This window comes from Hesperophylax consimilis, chromosome 27 (assembly GCF_061612785.1).
Source record: "Hesperophylax consimilis isolate HC1 chromosome 27, BYU_Hcon_1.0, whole genome shotgun sequence".
In the NCBI taxonomy this organism is placed as follows: domain Eukaryota; kingdom Metazoa; phylum Arthropoda; class Insecta; order Trichoptera; family Limnephilidae; genus Hesperophylax; species Hesperophylax consimilis.
Genome location: NC_142862.1, coordinates 20,982,858 through 21,004,113, shown reverse-complemented (window position 1 = coordinate 21,004,113; position 21,256 = coordinate 20,982,858). Strand labels below are relative to the sequence as shown.

Below are 21,256 nucleotides of genomic sequence, written 5' to 3'. Positions count from 1 at the left end.
TCTTCGTCGCATTTGTGGGGATTTTTCTATGCCTTTGTTAGGGAGAATAGGGAGTGTTTATTTTTTGACCTGGCAACGCGGCTGACATTTACTTACGCGCTTTCTTGTCTATGGCCATCGCGTTATGTTTTGTCAGTTTGTCAAACAAAATAATCTAATATATAATGTTATAGCTTTTTATTACTGTCAGTGTATTTAATAATGTATTAAAGCCACTCTTAATTAACAAGACAAGTGCACATAATAAATTAATCGTATAAGTGTCGAGGTTTGTTATTAAATTATGTGTTTATTAATTTTTAAAAGTTAACTTTCAAAAATTAAAAAGTGCTGTTAAAAGTGTTTTACGTTGTTGAACACACTATTCGATGGATATTTCTGTGTTTTAGTTTTTCTTTCCTAAATAAAGTTTATTGTTTGTTCAACAAATTATTATAAACTGATCTTTCGAACATTTATGCCGTAGGTATGCTTGTTTACTTGGTACTAATTTCCGTAACAACGTTTTATTCATAACATTGACCGGGTTTAGTATTATCTGCTTCATAACAGAAAGTGTTAGAAAGCGCCTGTTTGTTGTGACGCTGCGATCTTACTGACAGCTGCGAAGCCATTTTAGATAACGAATAACGACCATAAAAAACAAGATGTCAGTCCAACTCCCAGACCAAAATTCATTGAAAGCAAAATTACCCGCTTTCGAAATTCATTACCAAATGAAGTTTATTTTGAATATAATTTTTGATAATATCTGACATCTTATCAGTTTTGACAGAGTGTACAAACGCAGTACTAAGTCAAATAAGCAAAGTTTTCAAGGTCATGCAGAAATTGTCAAGTTTTATATTCTTTGATATTGTTTTTTTTTTGCGCCATTCTGATTATTATTTTTTTATTATTCGTGTGGAATCTTATTTTTATTTTATTTTTCAGTAATGCCCTCACCTTTTAGTCTGCAATTTTCAATGAAGGTAATAATTGTTGATTATTATTAACTGAGCATAGCTAAGTCCTGTTTTAACTCTACTATTTGGCATTTCGTCTGTCTGTAATATTTTTTTGTGTGTTCCGTTTCCATTTTCGAAAATCTGCTGCATCCACTTTGTTATTCAAGCCTCTTAGATGGCTAACTTTGACAACGGTTCGGTAAAGATATTTTTTTCAAATGTGAAATACAGATAAAACATGCTTTTTTGAAAACAGCGTCATCTGTTGGAAAAACATAATTTAAAAAAAAAAAAAACAGCACCTACTGAATGACATCAAAGCAACACGGGCTATTGTTTCTCTATCTGTACAGACAGACTGAGCTACAGCAACGCGTGGCGGGGTACACCTAGTTATATATATATATGTACTTTTGGGACGCTAGGTTTGTTCACAGAACTACTAGCTTAAATAGCTTACTAACTTACTAGAAATAATATACATAACTTTGGGGTATTATTATTTATTAGCTAACATTTTGTTTTAATTTTTTTTTATCAAATCTATAAAACATACCAAAATAGCATTTTTTGGCAAACAGATCAGATCAAATCTAAGGTTGCCACCGTAATACTTTCAGAATAAAACATTACATGCTAAAACCATCCTATTATACCATTCCCTTTCATAACTACAAAAACAGTGTAAGGTAACGAAAAAGCACCTGCTCTATTAATTGCATAAAGTCACAGTTTAAAGTTATTTCATAGCTTTACTAGATACTTCACAAAAGTGACGCTGTGTGTTTCAGATTCCATCAGACAACAGATCCAATTTTCAAAATGGAGTAATAAAGCAGAGCAACATGGAGCCTATTCAATTGGTCCCATTCTACGTAACATCCAATAACAATGGACACATTACCAGCCCTATGTCCGAGGATTCCCAACAGCAAATATCCCACCAAAAGCAGTCAACAATGCGTCAAAATCAGCAAAAACAACATCAAATCTATCAAGAATCACCAAAAAATCAACAAATCTTTCAAGAAACCCCAAAACAACTTCAAATATATCAAGAAACCCCCAAAAATCATCAAATATGTCAAGAACCGCCAAAAAAACAACACCAGAACCTTGCGCAAATATACCAAAACCAGCAAATACATCATTCGATTCAAGATACAGACAGCAGTGCAGTTGTGAACAATTCTGAAATAATCGTAATAGAGGATGAAGAGGCACAGGAAGAAGGATGGATTAACAATCATATGAGAGAAGAAGGAGTCATGGATTCCACCAATATCCTCCTGTCGTTACTCGGCAAAAAGAACTTCGACATAATACTCTCTTGTATCTGCCGGAAAAAGAACTTAAGGGAGCGCAATGAGGTTTTACGCGCATTGTACTCGAATCTGCGGAGTTACAAGGCGACAAGCACGCAAACTCACGAGGTGCAGTTTGCAAACGGGGAAACGACACAGCGCGAGGATCGGTGGTACATAACACCAAATGCTGAAGGACACTTGTAAATATAATAATTTTATTATTTTTTCACAGTTTTTATTTTTCATACTGAATTTTCTATGAGATTTTATTTATTTATTTGTTTGTATTCATCCAAATGGATTATTACATATTATAGCGATAACGGAATAAATGATTTGTTCAAACAAACTGTAAGAATGAGTAAACAAAGCAGTAAATTTTTACATCAATATTTATTGAAGATATACATATAATATTAAACCCTTTTTTTTGACTGAGCTTAGCTAATTCCTGTTTTAACTCAATGTTTGTACATTTATTTGTGTGTCCCGTGTCCAGTAACTCCTGTCAAGATGGTAGCTGTATTGGATAATACCTTTTCATTCCACCAGAGCGCATAAGCATTAAATCGTAATAATCGACATGATTCGAAGTTCACAGAGTTACATTCTGTGCACTTAAATACTTCATCTACCTCTGCGTATGTATTATCAACTACATGACGCATGTGTACGCAACGTAAAGCGAGTATATAAATTACTGGAAAAATGTTTTCGGAACCTCACTCCCAACCAAACAGTTGCCGTAGTGTCATTTTTATATCCTGTCATTCTTTGTTGGCAGTATTGTTCCTAGAATTGATCTATAGCACATCAACTGTGTTTTGGTACAACACTTCAAGCCACAGTTTTTACTTTTCAGTGGTGTCATATTTTCATACAGCGTAGTCTTCAAAGTACAAAATGGTAAAGTAATTTTTGCTGATTAGGGCATTTTCCTAAATACTAAAAACTAAATTTATGCATAATTTTTTTAGAGTTATATGGTTACATCAAGGCATCATAGCTCATGATAGAAATATATTGCCAGCTTAAAAATAGAAAGGTTGACCTGGAATCTCCTCACCAAAGACAGCTGTGCAAATATTTGTGATCATTGTTTTTAATACCTTTTTGCTGCTTGTACTAGATTCAAATACCATAATTATTCTTTATTTATTTGGTCACATCTTTGTCAGTTGATATTGCATGTTTAGTGCAAAATACTTACCCATTTTATCGACGATAACCAAAGAGAAATGGAATGAAATCTCTGCGACCAATCTAGAAAACCTATGTTTGTTTGCAGGCCGATTCATCGCTCCATTGTGGAGGGCACTGGAGACTTGGTGGCAGATGCTTTGGCCCTTATTCGCATCGGGAAGCATATTGAGCAGCGTACCACCTGTCCTGACCAACTTGTAAGTACAGTCAATTCTGCCAAATACTCTAGAATATTAGTAATTATTGCCAGTATTCACTCGTATCGGCTATCAACTCTTAGCTCCTAGAGGTGCTTGTGTAGCATGTTGCATTACTTCAAGAATATGACGCCAAATAATTGAATTTATATCGTTCTTGATGGCAGTGGTACGCTTTTATAGCTGTTAATACTAATCATTTCCGCTTAAATATTTTTTTATGCACAAGCAAAAAGCAGTAAAACCACAGACATATGAATATTAATAGACTAGAACTTAAAGGTGAGGGGTAAAATCAACTGTTGAAGAACGAAGAGGGTAAAGCTGACTGTGATTCGTCAATAAATCAATCTGACAGTATATAGGCATCTCGCATTATAATATCACCATTTAGTTCTTAAAAGTAAAATCTGCTTTTGAATGAATAGACATTTTTGCATGGGAGCGCAAATTACCCACGTTATGAACAAATTTGCTAAGTCCCAATTCGGCAAAAAAATTTCTTCTATTTTCAGAGTCGAATATTTTGTTTACGTATTTAGTTAAGACACTTTTATAAATGTTCATAATTTACTTCCCAGTAACAACGATGCGCACACTTGAGAATCGCTACATTCGACCAATGTTGGAGGGTTGTCACAACCGCTCTGTTCCTATTAATAATAAAATATTGAAACCTTTAAGAAAATATATAACATTTCACTTTTAAGAAGATAATAGAAAAGTAAAACAACTAAAAAAACAAATGAAATTATATACACACAGCTTTTACCAGCGATTCCTAAGAGTATTTGGAGTAAAAATTTGGACATCATTTTGCCTTCCGATGACACTTTTTCAATTAAAAACGAAAAACATGATTTTCTATCACACATCGCCACTCGGTATAACCTAGCGCATTACGTGATATGCACTCCTTCTCGTTCCAGCAGTACCGTACATACGAAACAAGCGCGTACCTAACACGTGGTCCGTTGCGACGTGTGATAGTATGATCCAAAGATAATATGTGATCGGTGGGGACGTGCGATAGAAAAATATAATATTTTTAATTTTAATAGATAAAAAAATATCATCGGACAGCAAAATGACACATACATTTTTCATTCCAAACATGCTCACTGTATCTACATTTTACTTCCAAACATACCAATTTTTCACAATTGATAACCAACCATTTATCCTATATTAAGTGTTGTTTATGAGTTGTGTAAAATTCAAAACTCGTTTAGTAATAACGCCATTAAAGTGGAATAAATTTTAAAATGATTGGTTTATTATCCATTATTAATACGACGGAGTTCCAGCAAGATATAACAGATGAAAAAATAGAAGTTCCAAATGATACGATTATGGATTTTATCAAAGCGCAAAAGGCACATCCCTGATTCTTATGCAAACGGCTTTGTATTTTGCGTCCAGATGTATCTCGATGTGATAGTATATGTTGCTATAACTGATCCATATTATACGATGTGGATAAGCTTAAAATAATGCTTACATATGGAATGTAATACGACATTTGGGTTTATTATCTTTTTCACATCTATTTTTACAAGTTTTCATAGCACAAGCCACCATTTTGCCGTGTTATTTCGTAAAATGCCTCGACCATAGCTCGACGCTAGTTTGAACAAGAATGATGACGTCACATTTTCAAGATTCACGGGAGGCCATACGCGAGCCCAGCCGGCTCCAATGGAACCGGTATGGGGAGTGGGGAATAATACGCTTTTAATCACTTAGGGCAGGTCTACTAATATTCATATGTCTATGAGTAAAACCGTATGAAGGTTACCTAATACAGGGTTTTCCAATAAGAGGTGTTATTTTGATATTCAATTGTAAAAGATCAATGGTTTCGTTGCTTGTGTGGCACGTAGCGCCGTCTTGTTGAAAGTAAACGTTGTCCAGATTAATACCATCCAATTTCGGCCATAAAAAATCATTAATCATCTCTCGATAGCGCAATCCATTCACTGTAACTGTTGCTCCAGCCTGATTTTCGAAAAAGTAAGGTCCAATGACTCCGCCGGACCATGAACCGTACCAAACAGTCACACGTTGAGGATAGAGAGGCTTTTCAACAATAACTCTTGGATTTTCCGAGCCCCAGATGCGACAATTTTGTTTGTTGACGAAGCCACCGAGGTGGAAATGGGCCTCATCACTCAAGATGATTTGCATTTGATTCACTCAAGTGAATTTTAATCATTTCAATGCGTTGTTGAAGCGTGTATCGTTCCATTTTTATTAATGGCGTAGTTTCTACTTGTCAAATGTCAAAAAATGACAGATTCAAAAGTAACATCTACCGAAATAGCGGGCTATTCAAAATAACACCTCATATGGGAAAACTCTGTATGTATTTGTTTTTTTTAAATTTTAGATTTCTTCAATTTATTAATGTAAAAAAAGAAAATATTTCACATGAAATCCATTAAAATGTATGAAAGAAAACCAACCCGTAAAACACGTGCCGCTAGGAGGCGCCAGCGTAGCATACTGCCATCAGAATTCATGGGAAATGTTAGAAGTTTGAGGTATTATAACTATCCCACGGTATTAGGCCCTCGTCTACCAATCCAGATTTAGCAGGTTTTTGAAGGTTGCTGGTTCAAATGCCGGCGTGCACAAACAAAATTTGATTTTTATTAATTTGTGTTGCATCATAATTAATTCATTAAAAATTATATTTTTTGGATATATTTGCAGTACGTCCCAGAATGTAAGATACTTTTAGCATCATTCTGATGAAAGACAACTATTCAGAATCTAAACAATGTTTGAAATTACTTTACCTGTGTTTAGTTACCAGATCTGAATAGCTGGAACTTACCATCCTTCCCTTCTTCTTCAACCTCACAACATTCCCCAAATTGATTTGTCATAGATCCCCTGGTTTCCATCAATTGACACTCTTGCATCATGTAACATTTGGCACGTTGGCACAGTGTAAGATATTCTCAGTATCGCCTTAGTGAAAGACCACCATTCAGAATTGCTTAAAATGTAGTCAGATTGTGTGGTATTAACATAAAAAATAAACACAACAATTGTCCCATTCAGACGCCCCTCCAGCTGTGCATCCTACGAGACTGCAGCACCGACACTTTGCTGCGCCTGTTGGAAATAGGCTGCGCAGTTGGCAGCACGGACGCGGCCGGCCGCAACGCCTTGCACTATGCCGTGCTGTATGCACCGCCGGAAACTACCACTCTGTTGGCCCGACACGCTGTCAAAAAGGGGCAGGACCTTCTCGCAGCCTGCACGGGCTTCGATATTGATGGTAAACAATATTCTTATTCGCTTGTACATATTCTTTTTTGATTCTTCCTTTTTTATCTATTTCTCTTTCCATAACGATACAAGATATTGAAGAAAAGTGATCATAACCTAACATGTTTTTGTATCACATTCTGTTTTATTCGGTTACCATTTCTTTTATCTCTCTTTTTTCTTTTCTTTGTATTATTATCTGTTAACCCCCAGGCTAATTTGTTTGCCTTTGGAAACAACTCATATATTCTCGTAGAAATTATTGTGTCCTTTATTGTCATGGTGAGAAATATGATCTAAAAGATTGAAAAGAGAAAAAACTATTCTTCATATTCAAATCTAGAAGTTAACCACAGAAGTGTACCAAAAGACCACCTTTAAGTTGGAAAGAGAAAAAAACCATTCTTCATATTCAAATCTAGAAGTTAACCACAGAAGTGTACCAAAATACCACCTTTATGTAAATGAAATCTAAGGTTTATGAAACCTGGTGAATTTTTTATTAATTATTTTTATGCGAAACAACAAAAAAGTTAGGTGACAATAACATTTGTAATACATCTATCTATCTTATGTATAAATAAAAATATAAATATTCATTTGTTCAAAAACTTAAATCTCCGAGAGTTCTTTACGGATTGCTTTGAAATTTTGACATAACGTTGCATTCGAATGTGTGTGTTTTTATATACCTATATTATACAGGGTGTATCGGCAAGTACCTGACAAACTTTAACCAGCTATTCCTTAGCACATTTGGAGTAAAAAATGTTATTGGCGCTTCGCTGTCCGGTAACATTTTTTTTCCATTAAAAACAAAAAATAAATAAAAAATCCACACTCCGTCACTGTAATTTGCCTTGTTTCTCGCGTTCAACAGCTGTTATTAGCAAGTGCGTCAAAAAGTGTCCTCGCTCTTTCGTACACACTAAATAATAATAGTTAAAAATGAGACGAATGGTGCTGTGCCATTTCGTTGTGATTGTAAAAGCGCGCCAACGTAGGTACGTACGTACATTATTCAACGAAACTCGAACAAAATATTGCCAGACGGGTTTTCAAACTTTGACAAAGGATAAAACATTGGTGACATGTGGTGAAAATATGAATAGTAAATTTTTTATTAAAAAAAAATGTTACCGGACAGCAAAGTGCCCATAACATTTTTTACTCCAAATGTGCTAAGGAATAGCTGGTTAAAGTTTGTCAGGTACGTGCCGATACACCCTGTATAGATGCCACCTGTGACAGGTAAAAACATGTTGTTGGAATATCAAGTGTTATTGTAGTGTATGATATATTTTGTAGTTCAATACTTGTACACTTGCAGGGATGTCAAGTGTTATTGTTGTGTATGCAATATTATGTAGTTCAATACTTGTACACCTGCAGGGATATCAAGTGTTATTGTCGTGTATGCAATATTATGTATTTAATTATTAAAGACAATATTAGCGATTCCTAAACCGCTAATATTGTCTTCAATAATTAAATATTACAATTTGAGGTTTTACTCACTAAGTTATTCCAAAAATAAACAATATTATGTAGCTCAATACTTGTACACCTTCAGGGATATCAAGTGTTATTGTTGTGTATGCAATATTATGTAGTTCAATACTTGTACACCTTCAGGAATATCAAGTGTTATTGTTGTGTATGCAATATTATGTAGTTCAATACTTGTACACCTGCAGGGATATCAAGTGTTATTGTTGTGTATGCAATATTATGTACTTCAATACTTGTACACCTGCAGGGATATCAAGTGTTATTGTAGTGTATGCAATATTATGTACTTCAATACTTGTACACCTGCAGGGATATCGAGTGTTATTATAGTGTATGCAATATTATGTACTTCAATACTTGTACACCTTCAGGGATATCAAGTGTTATTGTTGTGTATGCAATATTATGTACTTCAATACTTGTACACCTGCAGGGATATCAAGTGTTATTGTAGTGTATGCAATATTATGTACTTCAATACTTGTACACCTTCAGGGATATCAAGTGTTATTGTTGTGTATGCAATATTATGTACTTCAATACTTGTACACCTGCAGGGATATCAAGTGTTATTGTAGTGTATGCAATATTATGTACTTCAATACTTGTACACCTGCAGGGATATCAAGTGTTATTGTAGTGTATGCAATATTATGTACTTCAATACTTGTACACCTTCAGGGATATCAAGTGTTATTGTTGTGTATGCAATATTATGTACTTCAATACTTGTACACCTGCAGGGATATCAAGTGTTATTGTAGTGTATGCAATATTATGTAGTATGCAATCAATGGACTGGATATGATTATGGGTCATGAAAACATTTTTTACTAAGAATTAATATAAAGGATCCCTAGAGCTATGTAATTGAATAACTCAACAACGCTTTATAAAGTTGACCATTTATTATTGTTTGCTATATGTGTTTGTGCTTAAAACAGTTATCACGAGGGCCATTAACAAGGTGATGTGTTTCAGGCTTCACACCCATCATGCGCAGTGTCCTGCTGCAGAAACCCGACCACCTGAAGACTATGCTGGAGACCATGGCGCACGAGAATGCCAGGAAGTTCGCCGTCAAACTTGCCAATCCCATTAATGGTCGAACACCCCTGAGCCTCGCGGAGAATGGCGATTCAGGTCAGTGACTAACATTCTATACTTATTTTTTCTGAAGTTTTGATAAAGTATCTAAATATTAACAGGAAAACTTATTTCACATCTTATTCTGTTAAAAGTATCTGTGGATACATACGAGGGGGCGTAATTAAGTTCGCGGAATGGGTAGGGTATTTGATTAGTGGGGGTGTCGCTGAATTAGGTACTAATTGAGCAACTCATTATTAGTATAAATACCGGGTTTTATCGTAATTAAGTCATTAGTCTTTGAGCTATCGTCGACCAAATAAGTCAATCAAGGGGAGAATTGTGAATATGGAGAAAATCGAGTTCCGCGCTGTTATAAAATTCCTTACCAAGCAAGGAAAATCAGTTCAGATCATACTGGAAGAGATGTCATCCGTTTACGGGGACTCTTATTATTATTATTATATAATGAGCAGGCAGCATTCTGCTGATGCGCTCATATCTGATTTCACAACAAGTTTGACAGTAATTGAGTTGTTTTAAGTTTTTCTTTTCCTTTCTTCTCTCCAAATGTGAATCCAATAGAGCTTTGAATTGATTTATATTTGTTGCATCGATGACATGTTGTGGGTGTTTAGAGTTTTTCTTGTACAAGTAAAACTATGAAACTATGTTAAAACTATAGTCGCTTGAAGACGACCCACTGCCAGGAAGGCCTAACGAGGTGACCACATGGAAATTATTCAAAAAGTCGAAATATTAATAATAGAAGATGCCCGACTAAAGAAGAAACAGCTCGCAGAAATGGTTGGAGTATCAGATACAACCATTTTCAAAATTCTTCACGACCATCTTGGCATGACTAAAGCCAGCGCAAGATGGGTGCCGAGAATGCTCTCGCCGCCTCAAAAACAACAGCGCGTGCAGTGTTCTCGTGCATTTTTGGACCTCTATAGGGAATACAATGATGGGAGTGTTGGCTCAAATTGTTACTGGTGATGAAACTTGGGTTCATCATTATGAACCTGAGTCTAAACAGGACTCTGCAGTGGCACAAGAAAGGCACACCACCACCCAAGAAGTGTGTCACAATCGGCTGGGAAAATCATGGCGACAGTCTTTTTTTCACTCAGAAGGAATCCTGTTGATCGATTACAAAGATAAAGTTGTTTCCATAACCGGAGTTTACTACGCTTCAATTCTAGAGCAATTAAAGGAAGCCATCAAGGAGAAAAGAAGGGGAAAATTAACCAAAGGTTATGAGCAAATTAAGTCGTCCATTTTCCCAGTTACTTTTGCTTCTCTTTTTCTCTCTTCATATTTTGATAACTACAACCACAAATTCCTTTAAATCCTTAAAACAACACCTTTTAAACCTTATCACGTAGCTGTGATATCATGTAAATGATGGCCAAACACATTTGAAACCACAGCCGTCACATCATTAGTCAGAATTCACTCGAAAATGAGGATCAATTCCCGACTCTGAGAAACGTCAAAAATATCTTAGATCGCTTGATAAACGAGGTATTATTTTTCACTTGACTGAACACAACTTGAGCTTTCCGGAATACCTGCCATTTCTGGCCATTGTAAAAAGTACTATTACATAATTAGTAAGTAGATTTTATTTTCATGGACTAAATGGTAATATTGTAATGCGAGTTGCCTGTGCACTGTCAGATTCATTTATTGACAAACTAAAAAATACGGCCACGCCTGGGCTAGTCTTATTAATTTGGATGTTTATGATTTTTATTTGTAAATAATCTTAAAATAACACGCTGATGAAATTATATTTTTTACAAGATTATGTATGTTTACGTAGTTTAAGAAAAAATAAGAAAAGAAATATGATGATGCCTTATAGTAATCATCAATCATGATAGAACACGTCCTGGTACAGGTAAAATACATAGTACCAAAATCCACACAATTAATGACAAAATTCATTCATTTGTGAAACTTTGGGTCATATATCTTGGCAGATAAGTGAAGATCTGCCGAGTCAGCTCAAATAAAGTGGTGGAACACTCCCGTTGCGTACCGATCGATTGGTACTCGACGAATGAATTGTAATTTTTAACGAGAAAATAATATCACAAGGAAAATAGGAGTGGGAAAAGGACGCCTTTACCTTGTGATTAATCTTGCTTCAATCGGAAGTTCTGATGTCGGTCTTGAATGTTCTGTGGGCACTATAGTTTATAGATGTACATCTAGTATTGTTTATCAACACAAACTGTTTCTGATCACTCACGATAATATTTATTCAGATTTGGGCTGATATGTACTGTTTCACAATAATCATTACGAGTGGACGACAAATATGCAACCATATGCAACAACGATGAAATTAACGTAAAAAACAAATGACCCTTGCTTTTGGCTTCTATTTTTCAAATCTTCTTGCTTGTTTTTCCGAAGGTAAGACCTTTAGGAAATGGAACAAAAACAAGGGAGCGAGTAATTTAGGTAGGAACTGGATTGCTGGGATAACCATAAAAGTGTTTCATTAAACACCCAAAATAAAGTAGTTGAACACCATTCCAGGAAGAGGGGGGGAAATTTTTTGAAAAATACATATTTATACAATATAAAAATATATATTTGTCGGCCTCCATGGTCGAGGGGTAAGGCTCTCGACTAGCAAGTCAAAGGTCGCTGGTTCAAATCCTGGCGTGCGCAAGTAAATTTTATTTGATTAATTTGTGTTATTTCACAATTTATTAATTTAAAATAATATATGGTATACTTGCAGCACGTTCCAGATTAGAAGATACTCTCAACATCGCCCCGGTGTAAGACCACCATTCAGAATTGAAACATTGCTTGAAATGGCTTACGCCATGTGTGGTGATCTCAGGTACTCCCACACCTTCCTCTTCCCCATCTCCTTCCCCTCCCCACTATCTTCAGCCTCACTACATACCCCGATTGGGGATCCCATAGTCTCACTGGTTCCAAACGGTTGATAGCAGTTATAACTCTTGTGTGATATTCACATAAAAAATAAATAAACTAGGTTGAGTCACGTATCATTACTATGTTTTCATTCGTATTGAACCGAATGAGATGGTTTCCATTTCGATAGCATCAATATTTGGTGAGAAAAGAGAAGGTTTTTAGTAAAGACACATTAAAATACAGTAAACTTATCAGATGTTTGAATAGTTTCAATTGAACCAAATTTGTCTATTGAGTTTTTGTTCAGTCGGAGTGTAGGCCAGGAAATGGGATAAGAACTGCACTAACCATTTGTTTTATCTTATTTATAGCTGAACTTCGAATGTGTCGGAAGCTGCTGAACAGTTACGGTGCAACACAGAAGGCTGGAGTTTCCAACATCATCGACGCACCGTCACCCATCACAGTTTTGCCAGTCATAACCAACCCAGTTCCTGCGAAACCCGTCCCTTCCAAACAAGAGTCCCAGTCTGCCTCATCAAAAGAAAGAACGCCGTCACCTTCAAAACAAGTGTCAAAATCTATCCCGCTCCCGATAACTTTGCCAAACCTCTCAAAACTAGACTCCGATACTTCCCAAAGCCAAACAAACACGCACTCTTCTTTGAAAACACCGTCAAAACCTGCCCTATCTCAAGGAAGAAGCCCATCTTCGGCAAAATCACGTAAGCGAGAAGCAAGTAATAGAGAAGTCAACAAAATTATAACGGGAGACGGCGAGTTAACCTTACCCCTGCGTCACACCGTCAAAACTCCCCCCGCTAGACTTAACGACATCATAAAGAAACGTTGCACCGAGTTGCTTGGAAATAAAACAGCTAGCAACTCTCCAATTAGCTCACAAAGTCCGGAGAATATTTTCGTACTCAAAGGTGACGGAAAGAAAAAGAAGTCAGATGTAATTAGACCGGTGAATATGACCGTTATCGTTCCGGAAACTCTGAAAGACATTACCATGCTTAAGAACCAAAGCGCTAAAGACTCAAATTGGGTCAATTGTATTGTGACGAAAGTTGGTACCAATTTTAGCGAAGACAATAACTTGGACAGCAACCGGGAAAATTCGCTGATTGATGTAATCACTTCGCCTGATAGAGTATCGGACTTGATAGATGGCTTAGATTACATTACAGATGACCAGGATGCTCCCTCTTATATAGGTAGTCTTGTCGAAATACCCTACTTAGAAGAGAATGTTGTTTCGAATACGGACAAAGTTAGTCCGATAATTCAACAAAGCTCGGAAAGAGAGCTAAGAAAATACGAGTACTTCAAAAATCGGGGAATTAAACGGAAAAATAAATCTTCCGATAAATCCAAGGTGAAATTACGAAAATCCGCCAGTATTTCCAAGAAGGTTCCCAAGAAGGTTAACTCAATCGATGAAGACTTGGTTTTGCAGCTTAGCATTTCATCGGTTGAAGAATATATGGAAAAAGAGATGGTCCCTGATAGTCCGGTGAAGTGGAAAGATCAGATCATGAGGAAACACACGATGCAGATGAACTTAGAGGATCATATCTTGAATAATCCGACTATGCAGCCTAATGTTTTGCTGAGAAGAGTCAGATTGGCAAAAGGGCAAACATCGGTGAAACTCAACAGACAGGGTCTTATCATAAAGTCCAAATAGAAATATACACTTTTTTTACGATAGTATTTTTTATGTCCATTATGTGGAAGCGTTTTGTTACAATTGATCATTTTTATAATATAACTGTTACAATGTGACAATTTTACCAAAATTATTGTTTTGTTGCAAATCTATACTAGATATAGAACTGCGCACATGGGCTCTCATAGATAGATTGATGAATATTTTTCAAAATGGCAAAGTGTAGTAAAATTGGCATAAATATGCAGAAATTAGTTATTTTTTTTGTTTTCGATAAAGAGGGACGAAATTTGTATTTTACTGTTGCTTGAACAATTATTGATTTTTATTACCATTTGAACTTTGTACATTTTCCAGTGTGTTTATTTGTTTCTTACTTATGTTTCGAAGTCACCTAACGTTTTTGATGAACAACTTTCTTTATTCTGATGATTATGGCCATGTGAGTTTTGATTTAAATAAAATAGACCTTTTTAATACTTTTATTATTCCATTAAAATCGGTTTGTATTCTGATGTTAGCCATCTGAATTCCGGTGAAACAGATCTTTGTAAATTCTCATACTACTTGTGTATTTTTTCTAAAATCTGTCTGTATACTGATAAGATCATTGTCCATTCTCGTGATACTTTTACGTATTGCTCTAAAATCTGTTTGTATTCTGATACAGCTTTGTGGAATCACGGAAAACAGTTCTTTGTCTATTCTTATGATACTTTTATGTTTTCCTTCAAAATCTATCTGTATTCTGATCACAGCTTTATGGAATCACTGAAGACAGATCTGTACATATACTGAAGACATCTTTGTCTATTCTCATGATACTTTTATGTTTTCCTCCAAAATCTATCTGTATTTTGATCACAGCTTTGTGGAATCACGGAAAACAGATCTGTACATATACTGATGAGATCTTTGTATATTCTTATGATACTTTTATGTTTTCCTCCAAAATCTATCTGTATTTTGATCACAGCTTTGTGGAATCACGGAAAACAGATCTGTAAATATACTGATGAGATCTTTGTCTATTTTTATGATACTTTTATGTTTTCCTCCAAAATCTATCTGTATTTTGATCACAGCTTTGTGGAATCACGGAAAACAGATCTCTACATATACTGATGAGATCTTTGTATATTCTTATGATACTTTTATGTTTTCCTCCAAAATCTATCTGTATTTTGATCACAGCTTTGTGGAATCACGGAAAACAGATCTGTACATATACTGATGAGATCTTTGTATATTCTTATGATACTTTTATGTTTTCCTCCAAAATCTATCTGTATTTTGATCACAGCTTTGTGGAATCACGGAAAACAGATCTGTAAATATACTGATGAGATCTTTGTCTATTTTTATGATACTTTTATGTTTTCCTCCAAAATCTATCTGTATTTTGATCACAGCTTTGTGGAATCACGGAAAACAGATCTCTACATATACTGATGAGATCTTTGTATATTCTTATGATACTTTTATGTTTTCCTCCAAAATCTATCTGTATTTTGATCACAGCTTTGTGGAATCACGGAAAACAGATCTGTACATATACTGATGAGATCTTTGTGTATTCTTATGATACTTTTATGTTTTCCTCCAAAATCTATCTGTATTTTGATCACAGCTTTGTGGAATCACGGAAAAGAGATCTGTACATATACTGATGAGATCTTTGTATGTTCTTATGATACTTTTATGTTTGCCTCCAAAATCTATCTGTATTTTGATCACAGCTCTGTGGAATCATGGAAAACAGATCTGTACATATACTGATGAGATCTTTGTATATTCTTATGATACTTTTATGTTTTCCCCCAAAATCAATCTGTATTCTGATGATGGCCATGTAAAACAGATCTTTGTAAATTCACACGCTACTTGTGTATTCCTCTTAAATTGAATATCTTTGTGTGCATATCGTCAGTGCTTTGTAGAGTTGGCAAAGAAGGCGTTTTTAACCACATAGATACTGCCGGTATAAGCATAAACTTGTCCATGATACCCAATGAATTTAAGGGTGACCGGGTATCTCATCAAAATGACAAAATGAACAACAAAATGATAGGTTAAATAGGTTACATAAGAAACTATTTAACATATTTTTTGTTTCATAACTTTTAAATGACTCTATATCACTTTTTAACCTCATACATAGAATTTTATTTATTATGTGTCCCTTTGAGAACTGTCGGAACGTGATAATTTTTGTGTTATTTACGAGTTTTACTAAAATCTTCATAACTCACGTTTTGGGAAACGTAGCCTCATTCTAAAAAATGTTTTGGAAAGATTATGAAATCCACTATCGCATTGTGTTGTTATACGTAAATATTTGCGTTTCTAAATATACATTTTATGAAAACGTCAAAAATATGTAAAAATCGCTTTCCATTATTTCAAAGCCTTGAAAAATGTACTTTTTTCTGAGTAGCATAAAGGAATAACACTTTATATATTGAAGAAATATATTTTAAAACTATTAGTCACCTCAAAATATTAACAGTCCAAACTAAAATATTTTTAATAAATTATTTAGAAACGCAATAAATTATTAACAAACATCTTGACAGTTTCAATCGGCTTAGATAATGCACCTCTACGTTCCATAGATATTCTTGAATACAGACGCGTAGCGTTATTCATTATCGATACTCTGTTTTTTAAATCATGGGAATCCGTATACTAGTGATGGAAATAAATCAATTTTTGTAAAATCTCGCGCGTTTACGTGAAAAGACGTTCTAATGTCTTGACCGCTATTATCATATTTACGTCTTTTGACGTTCTAATGTTCTGAGTGGTTAAAGGTGTGTTGAATTGTCATTTTGATGAAATATCATGGAACCGAATTTAAGACTTGCATGAAATTGTGAAATGGCATTTTCTACGAAACACGGACATTATTTCTCATGAAGTGTTTTTGTTTATCGTTCTCAAAGAATCTCTCAATATAATCAATTCAGATGTCATCTTGTATATTTGTATTGCAATCTCATTATTTCTTTTTAATTGTAATTTGTTTTATATTTTGTTTATTTAAAAAAGAATCTCTATTATGTCATTCTTTATGATAGTACTTACGATTTTACCATATTATGTTTATATTACAAATTTAACTTTTATAGTTCAAAATAGATGTAAAATAAAGTATGTTTTTCATGTAACGTTGGTAATAATTAAGATTTTTTTCAAATTGAAGTTATTAAAGTTATTACACGGTGTCCGGAGAGTGGTGGTATAAGCCGAAAACTGGTGAATCCAAAAAAAGATTATAAATTCATCTTTTTGAATTACAATTTTGTTTTTGGTAATGAATGAATGCAAATCTTGGAAGAGAAAATTAACCCACTTCCCGACATCCGATCAAGCTGAAACTCGGCTGATAGACTCGTTGTCGATGACAATGCATTCTACTAACTTTTGGTGGAAATCACGTACATGGATACATGCATTTCTCTGAAATCGGATGACATTATAACAGTTAATACACAAAATAAATGTCAGTTGATTTTTACTTAGTAAAAACAACTTTTTGTTTTTGTGAATGAATGAATGAATGACCGGTCGGTGGCTGAGTTGACATCACGTTTGGGTCCTACCCAGGCTTAATGTGTTCAATTCCACGGCTGGCTAAGTCCTCCATCACAACACATGCAATGTTTTCCGCTTACTGTGGTGGTAGTAGGAGATTTTCAAATATTGTCAGGTTAGGATATCTTGCAAGTGGAAACTAACCCACTTCCCAACATCCGAATGAACTGTCACTTGGCAGAAACACTCGTTGTCTATGACAATACATTCTATCAACTTTTGGTGTCAATACCACTTGCTTGTACCACTAGTTTCCGGACACCATGTATAGCAACCTCGATTATAATGAAAAATTGCAGATCTGAATTTACAAAACTGTGAAAACTTTTTCTTGAATTCCAAAAATTTATTTTTCTGTTGAAATTTATTTGCGTAAACATTGATAATACAAAAACTCATCTTATCACACTTTGTGCGGGAAAGGTAATTTTACCCGTTCCAACTTATGGTGCTCGACAGCGGGAAGGGTAAATCCAACTTTCACCTCGGTTCTTCTTTAACAGCGAAAATGGTATTGCTATCCGATATTTGTATACAAATCTCTTTAGAAAGGTCCCAACTATACTTTTATAGCTGGTGTATGGTGAGTTTCAAAATTTCATTCTAATATGTATATTATTTTCGAAGATATAGGATTTAAGGCAAAATCTATTATATCATACGCAACCTTTGTTTTCGCCTGCTACACGTTGCCGCCAGCGTACAAACTTCCCACATAAAGTGTGTTAAGAATGCAGAAAATCTGTTTTTGTGTCTCGATAAAACTCTCAAATGTTTAACTTTTTCATGCACAGCTTTCCCTGTTGTCCCCTAGAATAAATACGCATGTAAAACCCTGAATCGTTGAAACCAAGATGGCCGACAATCTCAAATAACATCATTTATTTTAGTTCTGTCAGGTTCAAGCCATTTATTATATCAATAACAGAGGCTACTGGAAAAACTATGTAAGCCACATTTATTGCACTAAATTCTTAGTAAAATACAGCAATCATTCGCTTAGACATCCCTAAATTAATTTTATTTGTGATTTACCTGCATTTATACATTCTTAGATTTTTGTTATATTTGTTTTAGTCCATTAACTTACAAGTAATTTCATCAATTCAACAGCATCATAAATCATATAATATTTTATATTATCGCTGGGCGCGTAATACCTCAAATTGTTGTCGAAGAGTGAAAAGTCAATAACATTTTTGCAGCCCAAAAATGAATGAACGCACACAAACATAAAAATAAATCGGAGTATTTCTTCGTTTTCCTGGTTGAAAAATGAGTTTTTTCACTCTCCCCGTAAGATAAAAATTCATCACATTTTAGTAATTACTAGTAATGGGCACTATCGATGATTTACTCAATCTTTTTGATCATTGAAATATTTCGATTCATTATCATAGACAAATCGATTCTGTCAAAAATTATCACACAGTCCGAGACAATTGTTTTGAAAATCATTTGAAACCACAGCCGTCACGTCATTGGTCAGAATTCACTTGAAAATGTGAATCAATTCCCAACACAGAAACGTCAAAAATGTCTCAGATCGCTTGACAAACTAAGTATTATTCCCGTGGTACATTGTGTTATGTACTACCTAATATGATTTGATATCCACAGGGAACTGGGATTACGCAATTATTCTTTGCTAATTGTCAAATGTTTAATTATGATATTATTAACACACTTCGACCGGGAAAGGTAGTTCTACCCGTTCGGTCGATTGATGCTTAACGGCGGGAAGGGCATTTCTACCTTTTGCGCCGGCCTCATATCAATGGTAGAAAAGACGGAATTATTCAATGTTTTTATATGAATATTATATACCAATCTCCTTGTAAAGAACTATATTTACATAATTATCGAATCGTAATGCAAGTCTTCTTTTTATATTTATCTTCGTGCCTTTCATTTACATCGGTATTTCAACAAAAGGATAGTATATTATTTGTTATTGTAATAATTCAATTCTTGGAATGAGGATTTTTATGACCGTGAAACCTGACACGAATCTCTATCTCTCTTCCGCCCCACTCAACTCCTATGTGCAAGCGAGCGAGAGATGTCGGACGTATTTAAAGAAAGCAGGTATGCGCAAATACGGATAAGTGGACCATAATAAACATATTACAAGGTTAATTGAGTTGCATTTTAAATAATATTCCATTTTCGTTTAGTACTTTTATAGCTTGGGTATGCTGAATTACTACGTAGAAATTTTCGAAGATGTAGCAATTTAAAACATATTAAAGAAATTCGCGCGGGACCTTTATTTTCGCCCGTAGATGCAAAAAATACCCACCAGAAATGTGTTAATAAACATAAATTGATCATTTTTACAATGCCGTTTTTGTGAAAAATCACCTCGATTCTTAAAGAATCTTAAGGTTGAATGTATTATAAGGTTATGTACGTATTTGGAATAGATGCAATTGGCCCGATATATAAATATTATATTCGGTATTGTTTTAGTGGCCAGGTTTTTATGTCTGTGGGTATGAAATAATGAGAAATGTGAGGAGATTTCAAACCTCCAGTAGGAATATTCAAGTGTATAGTATTTCCTTATAATTGGAAGTAAGTACTAAACTTATTTGTATTACTTATTCAGTTTAAAAGTAGATATTATAAATTAAAACGTCATATTAAACGCATTCAAGTTCGTAGTCATTCACATCATTATAATAATATTATGATCATTACGTTGCTATCTGCAAGTAAACCATAAGCATCATTGCCAGTGTGAAAACATTGGTTTAACCCATTTTTTGCAAATGCAGTACTTACTTACCTACCAAAATGTTGTCATTCCAGTGTACCTTGCTTTGTCTATGTGCCCCCATCCTGACAAAAATCTACTTCTGTCCTTCGATACTGCTCCCGCTCAACTGCGAGCAATTAAATCAATTAATCACTCGATTATTTAGATGTTTCGTTCATGTAAATGTTTCGATTTTGTCCATCACCAGGTATTACGCTCCCAGCGTCAAAATGAATATTTTAAATATAATATAGTTTTCTTAAATTGCATGAAATACACATAAATATATAAATACATATATTACATAAATATATGTACATAGTTTGAAAATTCGCACCTGATGTGAAACAATAATATCAAAATAGTTCATTTGCAATTTCCAAATTTGCATGCCATGTAATATTGCTGGTGTCGAGGTTAAAATATTACTTCTTTGAAAAAATATGAAAGAAACCCAATGTGATAATAAATGATAAGTTCGAAGATAATAAATATATTTTGTTGTTTCATTTCAATTCTTATCCTTCCACAGGTGCTACATTCCAGGGTGGGATTAGGCCTCCTTCACATGTGTTTTCCGCTAACTTTTCCTTCGAATTTTGCCTGCAGTCATTGCAGGGTGGGATTAGGCTTCCTTCACAAATGTTCTCTGCTAACTGGTCCCTCGTCTTTTGCCTCCAGTCAAAACAATAACAACTCAAATATTTTTTATTATGTGTTTATTAAACTAATACGCTCTTCCGTGCATCATGCATCTCATTAAAGCTTTAAAATTTAAAAAA

At 34.6% G+C, this 21,256-nt stretch overlaps 1 protein-coding gene across 4 annotated transcripts; it reads left to right on the top strand.

Moving 5' to 3' along the window:
- The first annotated feature begins 172 nt into the window (after positions 1-172).
- LOC149410741 (uncharacterized) lies at positions 173-20,952 on the top strand. 4 transcript variants are annotated; one of them, XM_089647763.1, is made up of 7 exons: positions 173-268; positions 934-971; positions 1,739-2,454; positions 3,543-3,654; positions 6,724-6,943; positions 9,427-9,588; positions 12,813-20,952. In XM_089647763.1, the coding sequence occupies exons 2-7, from the start codon at positions 936-938 to the stop codon at positions 14,132-14,134; spliced, it is 2,568 nt and encodes an 855-aa protein (XP_089503889.1). In that variant the 5' UTR covers positions 173-268; positions 934-935; the 3' UTR covers positions 14,135-20,952. The 4 variants fall into 4 exon arrangements, 3 of the variants coding, with proteins under 3 accessions (XP_089503889.1, XP_089503888.1, XP_089503887.1); XM_089647762.1 differs by lacking the exon at positions 173-268 and adding an exon at positions 282-462; XM_089647761.1 differs by lacking the exon at positions 173-268 and adding an exon at positions 282-466.
- Positions 20,953-21,256: the final 304 nt, after the last annotated feature.